This window comes from Aulonocara stuartgranti (genome assembly GCF_965226115.1).
Source record: "Aulonocara stuartgranti genome assembly, chromosome: 19".
In the NCBI taxonomy this organism is placed as follows: domain Eukaryota; kingdom Metazoa; phylum Chordata; class Actinopteri; order Cichliformes; family Cichlidae; genus Aulonocara; species Aulonocara stuartgranti.
In genome coordinates, this window is record NC_138955.1 from 8,941,925 (window position 1) to 8,953,897 (window position 11,973).

Sequence of the window (11,973 nt, forward strand, 5' to 3'; positions counted from 1 at the left end):
TTTGGTATTTAGAGTAAAATTACAGTAAATAAGGAGAAGTATCACACAAAATGAGTATAAACAGATTTATTTGAATCTCAGACAAAATCTTGAGTAATGCATCATGCATTCTGTAAAGTACACAGCATGCAACTACGTCTTTTCATATTTCGATTCCTTCCCAGAAACAGTATAATAACATCCTTCCAGACAATTAAAACCTATTTTAAATTTACACTTTTACTGAAGCTCGTGCGGAACACACATTCCCTGATTACAACTTAAAGTTCACATGACATTCAACATAACAGTCTTCAGTGATCCAGGAAAATCACCTGAAGCACAGTACCAGTGGAATACTATGAATCGAGTCCAGTTGGAGCACAAGAAAAAACTCGGCAGTCACAGCCAACTGGCAAGACTTGTAATCTCACCAAACCCGAAGAACAGGACGGATTCTTCTCAGGACACATCTGCGTCCCAGCTGCCATCAGACATTAACCTTCACCTGCCATTTGTATGAGCTGTCTGGGTGGGTACAGCGTGTAGTTTATTATTTTTTCATGTTTATAGTTTAAACCTCAACACTGATGCGTTTGACAGAACATGTTAGTAAATACTCAAATTGATTAAATTCACACAAAAAACCCAAATCAACAACTAAAAGGTGTAATAGGGATGAGAATCTCCAAATGTTTTTAAGGCTTTTCACCTCATTTCCTCATGTGTTTGCATTTTGAGGAGTAAGACCCTAGCTCTAGGTTTTAGAGCAAAACTAATGTTACTCCCGTGTTGCTGCAGTAGCATCACTTTGACCACTTTCAAAGAAAATCCCTCATCTTGCCGTCCGATCACTCCAGCTCCTCACAAAACTTAGACTTAACCTCGCCAACAATCGCAGTAGATCTAATGATACTATATTTAGCCATTAAGACCACAGACCTAAGCATGATGGCACTGAGCTCAGCAGCATGAATCCCCTTTGGCTGGGGATCTTTGTCGTACTCGTGAAGTTCACTCGTCATTCCGAGTTAGGCTCTTCAGTTCAGAGCGGCATGCTCCACACGGAGCTGCTGCTGGTCGTACTCTGATATGAGCTTCTTGATGTGTGCCAGTTTGTTGTGCAAGTATTCACAGCGAGCCTTGTCCTGATTGTAGTTTGGGTTGGACTGTAGTGAGGAAAGGAAAACTTGATTATTTAAAAGCGGTGGTTTAAAAAAAAAAAAAAAAAAAAAAAAAAAAAAAAAAGTGGGGAGTTTTAAGAAAGTCATTACCTTTTTAATTTTCCGATACTCTTGAAGAATTTGATTTCTAACTGTCTGCCAGGGATAAATACAGAAATGAAGATTAATTTAAATCAAGTCTGTGAAAAGTTGCAAAATAATCCTTATGTGACTATAAGATCACAGAAAAACTATAATACATCACTGTTTGTCTTCATGGTTTTGTTTATTAGGCTTCAGGAACCATGACCTAACAATTTCACCCCCCCAAATGCTGGTACAGGGGCCACATTGTGTGTGAACGTTTGATATAGGAAAAATATGACTGAATTTGCCACATATACACGTCACTGCTCACTTTAATAAGTACACCTGTTCATCTGCTCAGTCTAATGAGCCAAAAATAAATCCTTCACCCATAGTGGCAATTCTGTAGGTGAAAATGTCTTAGTCATTGGGAATCCCCAAAGCACTCTAACATCAGTTAGAGTGCTTTGGGGATTCCCAATGACTTTACAGGCCCAACTGCTTCGGGCCAACAAGTATAAAGAAGAGCATTGCTGAATGCACTTGCAGCCTTGAGGCACATGGATTATAGAAGCAGAAGACCTAACTTGTTGCCACTACAGGAAACTGAGGCTACAATTTGCGTAAGTTTAACAAATTTAGGCGACAGGTCATATTATGGTGTGGGGGATATTTTCTTGATACATTTTGGACGTCCTAGGAACAACTGAGCATCATTTAAACAATACAGCCTATTTGAGTATTGTTACTAACCATGTCCCTCCCTTTATGACCACAGTGTACCATCTTCTGATGGCTGCTTTCTGGAGAATAACACACTGTCACAGAGCTCAAACATTATCAAACTGGTTTCAGTTGTCACTGCACTTAATTCTGCTTCCGGTCACCAGATTTCAATCCAATGAAGCACCTTTGGGATATGGTGGAACGGCAGATTGACATCGTGGATGTGCAACCGATAAATCTGCAGTAACCGTGTGATGCAATCCAACACGGACCAAAATCTCTGAAGAATGAAACTATGCCATGAAGAACCAAGGCTGTTCTTAAGACCAAAGGGGGTCCAACCTAGTACAAGTAAGGTGTACCTAATAAAGTGGACGGTATGTGTCTAATGACTAACTACAAACAGCAAAGAAAGATGAGAGGATGTTTATGCAAACTTCCTCCATTTAAAAAAAAAAAGAAAAGAAAAATAAAGACTTTCTGTACATCTACCTTATATTTATGTGATTCATGGTGGAGTTGCTTGAGTTGTGTGTCCAAATCCATGAACTGCTGCGTCACGCTGTCAATGCGAGCGTGTAAATCTCGATACTCATTGTACTCCTTGTTAAAGTCCTGTTTGTAACTTTGTCTCTGCTCGTGGCTACAAATCACTGTGTACTTCCTGTGAAGAGGGCGGGAAAAAAGAAGAAAAGGAAATTATTGAATAAAAGTGCATTAAGACAAGTAAACAACCCCTTTTGACCATTGCAAATACTTGTTCAAATGAATGATGCTTACAATAAATAGTCTGGTGTGTCACTGTCCACTCGAAGTGCATTAGAGTCAAAAAAAATGTCAGCCGGCTCTGAAAGAAAAACAGAAACATGTCAGCTAAGTGAAAAACTAAACAAGCAGCACATGTGCTGATGAGTCAGCAGCCATTAGGCCTCACCTGTGCAGTCCAGAGAGGCTTTGCTGTTTGGATGCTCTGAGCTGGGTCTTTTTCTTTTCTCCATCCTGTCTCTCTTCTTATCCTTCTCCTTGACAAATGAATACAAATCCAAATTAGCAATGTGTCACATCAAATGGAATAACTATTAAAAGACAAATAAGGAGCAGTTTCTCACATGGTCTCTGTGTTTGTGTTTGCGCTTCTTCTTTTTTATTGTATGTTTGGTAAGATCTGGCACCGTTAGAAGGGACGGGGGGCGATCTGAGTTATCCTGAGGGTGATCTTGTGGAATTTCGGGTTCTTTCGGGGGAGCGTGAGGTGGTTCTAACCTTTTAGCCACCTTTTCTTCCTGCTGACAGACTGCTGACAAGGAGTCAATAAGTCTCTGAGGATCAAGCGATACTCTTTGCTTGTCATCTGCTGTGATGTCCTCGTGAGCTTGTTTAGAAGGCCTCGTTTTTGACTTGTCACTGGCTGCTTTGCTGGAAAAATGGGAAATCCTGGGCTTCTTGGAGGCCAAAGGGTCAGTGTATTCCTCTGGCAGGGAATGCTTTGGACGGTGTGCTGGCGAAGAGTTGGGCGTGTCTCGCAGTGGGCTGACCTGGGCCTCAGGGACAGCGAGGAGGTTCTGTTGCGGTTGAAACAGTCGCCTGCACAGAAAACACAGGGCATCAGCTTTAATTAGCATTTCCCTGGAATCCATTCTTCTTTCTTGCATGTGCTGTACAGTGCAATGCAACAGCAGAGCCCTCCAGATAAACACATAATAATATGGTAAAAAAAATAAATGATGCAAGTGTTAAATGTTTAAAAAGTCTAAATCAAAAGCACCACAATGCTATGCTTTTAGAAGCTGCCTTTATTTCACTCTGTGATCAAACATATCCCATAATTCCCCTGACTCTCCTTCTTGGTTAAATAGGCTTTACAGAGCCTGGAGGTGTCCAGTGGCTCATTGTCCTGTTATTTAAATAAATAAATGTCCCACTAAACAAACCAGATGGGATGACGTGTTGCTGCCAAATATGTTGTTTAAATTTTGCACTGAATCCTGAATAAGTCGCCAACACCATCACACCACCTCCTCCATGCTACGTAGTGGGACCCACATATGCAAATACCATCCGTTCACCTTCTGCTTCAACCATACAGGCCTAATTCATGCAGTCTCCTCCGAACGGCTGACGGTGTCACAGATCAGATAATTAAACTCTAAGATGTGGCCTCTTGCTAACTGAATTTATCCGCAGCACCAGAGCACTCGCTGTGAGAATAAGTTTCATCAGAGCCTTCGATCGCTGTGCAACTGCATTTGAAGAGAATTTCAAACTAAGACTGGTTTATGCAACCTGAGTGCTTCCTTCTGTATTATGAGTAACTACAACAGTTGAATAGGGATGTTTGCTGAATACGAACACCATCTCGGCACAATTCAACCAAGATGATATGAAGCTGGCATCAAGGATGATCATGAATGGCTTGGCACAAAAAAAGGGAACTGATTAATTTTTTTAAATGTCGATCGTTATCATCAGCCAAACTGTTACGGTAAACTTTCATTTTGGTTCAGAATTTCACAATCGCTGCATCTTCTGTCCAAATATGTCATTTCATACTCTCGAATTATCACAGCAGCTTAAAAAAAAAAAGAAAAAAAAACCTACATATGCAGGTCTGAACTGTTGCTGCCAGTGTAACGGTTGCTTTACATAAACATGCAAAAAGATTTTTTTGAAACTGACTCTATTTACAGAAACACAAATTTGAGAAATTACATCACTGCAGAAAAGCAACCTGTAACCCTCAAAAACACTTGGACATAATCACTGAACTCTGAAAATTTTGCCACTTTAGTGATTTACAAAGTGATGAAAATGAACTAAAATGCCAGTTATTTCCATTCCTTAAGCTTAACAAATTATAATGAAGAAACGTAGGGCCTGAGAGCTCTGCAGTAGTCATAAAGTATGAAAACAGCAGCAGGCACATCCTTATCTAAGTTACCTGACAAGGATGCGCTTGAGGAGCTGCTGGTCTCCAGAGGTGTAGCCGGGCCAGTCCTTCTGCAGCTCCTTATACAGACTGTCCTTCAGAACATATGTGCTGTCTCTACTATTAAGCTGAGCGACCTGAACACAAGCATGCACAAAAACAGGGGAGAAAAGACTTAAGACAATTGTTTTTGAGGAGTTGACTTAAGAGTTTGATTCCCAAACTGATCCATGTGTGTTCATATTCTTTACAGATTTGTCAAAGGTTGCAAAAACATAATCTTGATATTAAGGAAACCAAGAGTCACGTGCATAAAGGCAGTTTTAACACAGTCTAATGCTTGCATGTTATGTTTGTATAAAACTGGAACAGAAATACCTCCATTAGTACAGAGTCCAGCATGTTTTTGTCTCCTGCTGTCAGCCCGTCTTTCTGCAGCCTCAGGATCAACTCGGGCCTCCTGTATGGCCTTAGAGCCAGCAGGTGCATTACTCTCTCCCTGAGGGGCTTCTCTTGCAAATCACAACTGCTTCTCCTGTTTGATGCACAGGCATCTTTCTTCGGCTTGGACGCACCGACTCCCTTCTTAATGTTGCTGAGAAGAGACGAGTGTTTTGGCTTGGTGAGTCTGGCCAGAGCAGGGGCTGGGGCTCGCACTGTTACCTTCTTGCCTTCAAAGAAACAGGACATTTTTTTACATCAATGCACTTCCTGAGATTTCAATCATCAAAAATAACCTTGTGCTTCATTTCCTAACATGTATTGCTATTTCCAGACAGAGAAGCAAAATCAGATACTGAGGGGGAAAAGGACTTTCTTCCTGAACTTTCTCCAAAAGCAGAGATGTGGAGAAACACAAAGACAAGACCTCATTTCACCTTTCAGAAACCCACATTTAGGTTACGAAGCTGCATGCACACGCATCTCAGCGAGCAAAGCCTGCTGTCTAATTTAAGAAGTAACCACATGGTTGCACAAGCCTGTTGTAAGGAAGTTTTTTTCTCTTTTTAAGGCTTCCTCTGAAATGACAGAATCAACAAAACCCATCTACATATATACGCGTATATTTATGTGCCCTTTCGGTGAAAGCAGTTGAGACTCAGGCTATAATATATCAGTTCATACGGAAATGGTTTGGTGGTTTGTTAAAAAAAAGCTAAATCATTGGTTTCATCATGCACATTCATGTTTGAGGAACATGTGCAGAACGCAGTTTCTGTATGTGCATAGAGACCATGTATTCTTTAAAACCACTGTATCACATATAGAAAGTTTACAGATAGCTACACAAAAGGACAAAACATGCAGGAGAAAACAAGACAGGCCGTTACCATGTCACTGGTTACTACACATGTTGCCAAGGCAACCAATGCAATATGGCTGTCTGTGCTTATAAGCACAGAACAAATTTTTCTTCAGGCCAATCTTCTCGCTTAGCTGGAGTTATCTGTTGTATAACAGAGTACGCTCTGTGGACGTGCAAGTGTTTTCTATACTTCATACCCTGGTAGCGGCTTCCGTGTTTGATGACAATGGCCCCTCGGCTGCGCGTCTCCTCCTCGGCTTGGGCCATGCTCTGACGAGCTTTATCGTACGACTCATCTGTGGCTTTGACTGTCATCTTCTTCTGAATCACCCCGAGACATGACAGCTCCTCGGCGGCACTGAGAGGAGGAGAGAAGACAGCGTGTACAGACAGCGACCTGACAGTGCTTTAACGACTCCTTGCAAAGGTTATCCGTGTCAAATAAAAGATTGTTTCTCAGGACGCAGTTGCTTTAGGTAGTGTTCAGTTAGATGCATGCTGGACTACTTGTCTGCCTCGCCAATACATGACATTTAAATCCACTTCAGTGCATTTCTATGCTTATGCAGTCAGGAACCCTGAGTTTTCTCTGGCATTTAAAGGCAGAGAAACGTTAGCAGCAGGGTAACTTTCACACAGCAGCAGGGGGCAGAGACATTTGAAAAGATTAATACTCATTGAGGCAGTCAGTTATTTCTACATCTATAATACTAAGTAAACATATAATCATTTAACCACCTCAGACAAAACAATACAGTTAAAGCCTTACAACTCTATTTTAATCTGAAAACCCTTCCTATATCGAAACTGATGCTTTTTGCTGCCTTTACCTGGTGCTGAGCTGTTTGATGCAGTCAAAGCTTCCGTGGGGATTATCACGGGCAACATTAGTTACACCAAAGGTGAAATTCCTGACTTCATCTCTATTTTCCGAACAAGGGATGGTGATTCTCTGTAATATGAATAGGGAAAGAAGAAAAAGAGCAGATTGAGATTGAAAGATTGAGATTTATCAGCTTTAAAATGTGTTAGGATCGCTTTGTGTCAGCAGTAAGACGTCCTTCTTACCCCTTCATTTCCACTAAAACAGATGGTGGGTTGGGCCGACCAGCCCTGTGGTGGGGGGGGAAAAAAAGAAAGAAAGAGAGAAAACATTAGATGTGTGCATCTTTAAAACCCCACAAGCATTAACATACTGACTCGTTTTCTCACAACCCTCTTTGTATGAGTGCTTCATTTGCTAACGTTGACAACGTCAAACAAATGCTTAACCTTAAACTTGTGGAGTCCAGTTATAATAGTTTCCACAAGGTTAGCAGATGCCACAAGTATAGTAAAACAAGCCCACACATATACATATAGAGCAGGGCAGTAGAGGATGTTTTGTGGTCTGCACTATTCATCTGAATGCTTCTGGTGGTTTTCTGGCTGCTAGTAGCCCATTTTCATTTTGTTTTGTGTACTGTTATTCTTCGTAATTGTGAACAGCATTTCAGAGAATTTTCCAACATCTTTTTTTCTCACAACCCCACACCAGCTTGCAAGTGAAGGTAGTATCCCTTCTTTTGCAGCGGCCCAGTAAGGGTCTGATTACAGGTCTCAAGTGCTACAGTTGGAAGATTATTTATGTATTCATTTATTTATTTATTTTTGAACAGGGTTATCGATTTAGAAAGATGTGAGCTTTCCTAATTAGCTCTTAACCTGCATAGTGCACACCAACTGTATATAAGATATAAGACAATGCTGTTGTGACATCATCCATTGGTTAGTGAGGCCCATCCCTCTCTTGCTGTCTATAAACAGCGAGGGATATGATGGAAAAACAAGGGAGATATGCCACTTTACTGTCCCTCTGGACACTTATTGAATCGTGCTGTATTGAATAAGCTGTGAAACTAGTAATTGAAACCATAAAGTTATCAGACAACCATATAATAAGGGTACAGATCAAGTGAGCAGCAGGGTCATTTTCCAATAGACTTCTAGAACTGGACTTCTTCCTGAAACTAGAAAAGTCACCTCCTGCTGGCCATTAAAATGAATGCATGTTAAGTCACTGTTAAGCTCTGTACTTGCTTCACTTTCACCACCCAGAAGCTACTTCCCCCTCCTACTTAGGAATCCGAAAGAGAAAAAGAAACCCTACACCCATTGCGTTCATATCAAGAACAAACCCAGTCCTATTAATAAACTCAGGATATTAAACAAGCATGTCAGGTATTATTTGAGTGCTCAGTTCCCATTTAAACAGATGGGTACATGCACCATTGTCTGCTCCAGGTCCTGCTGCTCCTCCATCCCCTTGCACTGGCTAAGGTCAATAAGCAGCTCCACAGATAAAAATATGATGAAACACAGTATCATCTCTCACAGGGAGCGAACTAGCCAAAGTGACACGTTTGCAGCAGGGATGGAAAGTATGTGATGACTCGATTCTGACCTTTGCATAAGTCCACCTGTTGATGAGTGCAGAGAAAGTGAGGTGGCTGCTAGTACAGAGTAAGGTGTGGAGGTGTTTTTTGGGTTTTTCTTTTTTGGTATCTGTGATCCAGCCAAGTAGGATTTGAATAGACATGCTTAAAGCTAAATAAAGAACCTAAATGCATGCTCAGAAACACTGATATATGCATATTACAGCCTGCTCCTCATCAGGTGCTTTCCCCCCTCGATCTCATCACAGCTGTATTACGCTGAAAGTGAGGACATGACATGAGCAGCGTGGTTTCCACCTTTCATCAGAAAAGCTTGTAGCTGTCATTTCTTCACTGAGGAGTTTCCTATCTGTATTAGGAGGAATTAGTGCATTGAGGAAGTGTACATGACTGTTCTCTGCTTTACACTTCCTGCAGCGTCTGATTCATTTATGATTAACTGGGTCAAATGTTTGCCTGAGTTCGTCCATCTGTCTTCTGATCTTTATGATATTCAGCAAATTAAAAAAAGAAAAATAAATCACACAAGTACTCCATGTCTTTAAATCCAATTCAGAATATCCTCCCACAACTAACCTCCCTTCCTCCCCCCTACACACACAGCCTGTCCTCCTTTTTCCTTTCTCCTCTCCTCGACCCCGGCACTGATTAGCATTCCTAGTACTTTGCCAGCAGCTTGTGAGCAGTGGGCCAGCAGCTCGTTACAAACATCAGCACACAGGGAAACGCTTCTGCGTTGTATTATGCAACATGTATTTCCATTTCATAGCTTGAAAAGGGGGGAGCTTGTAGGAGTCAACAACCGGGGAAGGTAGTGGTGAACTTCGGCCGAAATTTAAAGCACACACAAAAAACAAACCCGCGTTTAGTATCACTTCGTCTTTTCCTTTGTTAAAAAACCCAAAAATTGTTCCTTTGACAAAGTGGTACGTTAAATTTAAATGTCAGTGTACTTAACTGTAATTATTTGAAGAGAAAATACTTTAGAAAATGACCCACCTTGCCGTTTTGGAAGGTATTAATGGCTGTTGCCGCGCTGTCAGTGAGTTTTACGTGAAAAACGGAGATGTTACCGCCGCGGCTCAGTTTGCCGCTGGACAGCCCGTAACACTGGTTCTCCTTTAACGCCGACATGCCGCCGCAAATCCCGCCCTGCCAGCCTTATTCCGGACCGCACGAATCCGACATAAATAAACAAACATTGGCCAGACGGTCCGGAGAGAGAAAGAGCTGAACTGCACCGTGTGGCTGCTCCTCCGCCGCGCGCTATTCTGGAGTAGATCGCATTACGTCATGACGGCTGAAGTCAGAGCACATTTTATTGGCCCACCGACATAAATAAACCATTACGTAGGGCTTTACGTAACCACCTCTACTGTTTTTTTCTACTTCCCCTCTCACTATGCTAATTCTCTTTCTTTGGCATGATGAGGGTACTTTGCACAGTGAGTGCGAGGACACAGGTGATTTTGTTTCAGCGATTTATAAACGGCTGGATGGAGATTTATCTGAGCGAAATACTGATACAAGTATTATTAATTTACGCTGATTTTTTGGGTACTTTTTTACATGTCAAGAATAAAAGGGTGTGAGCAAGACAAACCTAATATTTTAAGCAATGATTGCTATCCATATAGAATAAACAATGTGTTTAGAAATGAGGAAGTTAGGATGTCTGGTTAGCACGTTTGTGCACAGCTATAGAGAGGAAGTAGGTTTTCTCTAACCACCTTTTCTTTTAAACTACATTACAATTTGAGTACAATTTGACTAACTGACAACTACTCTGTTGTAAAAGCGGACTACACATTAAAGTTCCAGTATATTAAAACAAATCTAACCACAACTCTCAGCTTAGATTAAACAAAAATGGGATGCAAAATGGTCACAAGCCATTATATGATATTCCTAATATATGACAACATTAAAAATATCATGTGTTTATGGCGACCATTAACAAAACGTGTGCTTTGCCTGTGTTGTGCATGTAAAAGTTAATCTTAAATCTACATCCACCTGTGGAATCAGACAGACTAAGAGATCTGTGATGTATACTCAGGTTAGTGGCGACAGCAGTACAAGTGTTGAGACATCTCTCATTTCTTAATAGTCTGCGTCCAAGGAGCCAGACTTTCTTGTAATTTTTAAAAAAAAATTGGCTTGAGCAATATTTCATCAGGCTCTCTGTAGGTCTTTTAAATGTTTTCATCAGACATTGGCTGCTTTTTCACTGATTTTCAGTCCATTCCTTGCACCTGATCATTTTCTGATGAATGTTTATGTTTGTTCTTGTTTGTTAAGCTGCTTAACACTGACCTTCGAATCATTCAAGTATAAAAAAAGGCACCTAACTCAAGGGACAGACTGCTGTTGTGACGACACGTAACAGACATCTTAGCAAAGAACCAATTTTACATTATATCTTTAGACACGTGTCTCTAGCCGCCTGTTGCAAAACAGAATTTGTGCAATTTTTTTGGGCTGAATCACCGCTACAATGCTCACAATTACAACTCTAAGTGATGCATTTAAATTTTTTGACTAGTAACATCAAGATATAAATGTGGCACCATATGACAGTTCAACACGTGCTGAAATATAATGCAGAGTGGCTCTGAGGGAATCTACATTCTCAGCTTTTCTTGGTGGATTTTGTCGCTGCTGAGTCACACATATAGAGATAATTTAGTCTTCTGTGTTTGTCTTTTTCCAGCTGTGAGAGACCCAGTGAAACAATTCCAGAAACCAAATGCTTCCCAGCAAATTTTAACAAGATAATGTTGTATTTTTAGGTGTTAATAATTACAATCTTAATGATTTAATTTTGCCTATTTTAGTTAGATGTGGTGGACATGTATCACTGGAATTTCCCTTGAAGGGCTTATTTAGGAGGTGGTTGTCATTTCACATTGGTGTAACCATGACAAAATGATGTTACTAGGTACTCATTCAAAATGTGCCTCTTCAGAATGCTGCAGCATGAGTGAGTGTTGAAGTCATTCCCAGCAGGAGGAATGGGGTGTGTCAGGCGATGCAATGACTCAATAACACTGCATTTTGGACTGCAATCCATATATATGTATCTAAATGGATATTAAATGCTCAAGCTGATATTTCACATTGTTTTGCACACAGCTTGTCACACACACAGATGAAGTTTTCATTTAACATATGCATCTTTGGGAAAGTGAGCCAGCTGACATTTACTATAGATAGCACCCCAAAAAACTTTGACAGATAATACGTTTGCATACAGTTCAAAACCAGCCTGTTGCTCTATTACATCTCTGTAGATAGAAGACAAGATCTTTAAGGATTTTGCATGCTGAGATAACCTTTTCAAAAAGGGAG

The 11,973-nt window shown here is 40.8% G+C and overlaps 1 protein-coding gene across 1 annotated transcript; it reads right to left on the minus strand.

Moving 5' to 3' along the window:
* Window positions 1-51: 51 nt before the first annotated feature.
* On the minus strand, window positions 52-9,930 carry LOC309695901 (RNA polymerase II elongation factor ELL-like). The gene is made up of 12 exons (XM_082516887.1): window positions 9,622-9,930; window positions 7,256-7,300; window positions 7,018-7,139; window positions 6,385-6,545; window positions 5,260-5,552; window positions 4,894-5,018; window positions 3,065-3,539; window positions 2,890-2,977; window positions 2,736-2,802; window positions 2,448-2,619; window positions 1,254-1,298; window positions 52-1,148 (listed from the first exon to the last, which is right to left on the minus strand). Exons 1-12 carry the CDS (start codon window positions 9,754-9,756, stop codon window positions 1,020-1,022), a joined length of 1,857 nt encoding a protein of 618 aa, XP_082373013.1. The 5' UTR covers window positions 9,757-9,930; the 3' UTR covers window positions 52-1,019.
* Between the last annotated feature and the right edge of the window lie 2,043 nt (window positions 9,931-11,973).

Excerpts from the sequence above, each read along its gene's own strand:
- LOC309695901 (XM_082516887.1), bottom strand. The coding sequence starts at position 9,756 with ATGTCGGCGTTAAAGGAGAACCAGTGTTACGGGCTGTCCAGCGGCAAA. Across the intron at positions 7,301-9,621 it reads ATACCTTCCAAAACGGCAAG|GGCTGGTCGGCCCAACCCAC; the intron begins GTGGGTCATTTT and ends CCCCCACCACAG. Across the intron at positions 2,620-2,735 it reads GACACACCAGACTATTTATT|GAAGTACACAGTGATTTGTA; the intron begins GTAAGCATCATT and ends CCCTCTTCACAG.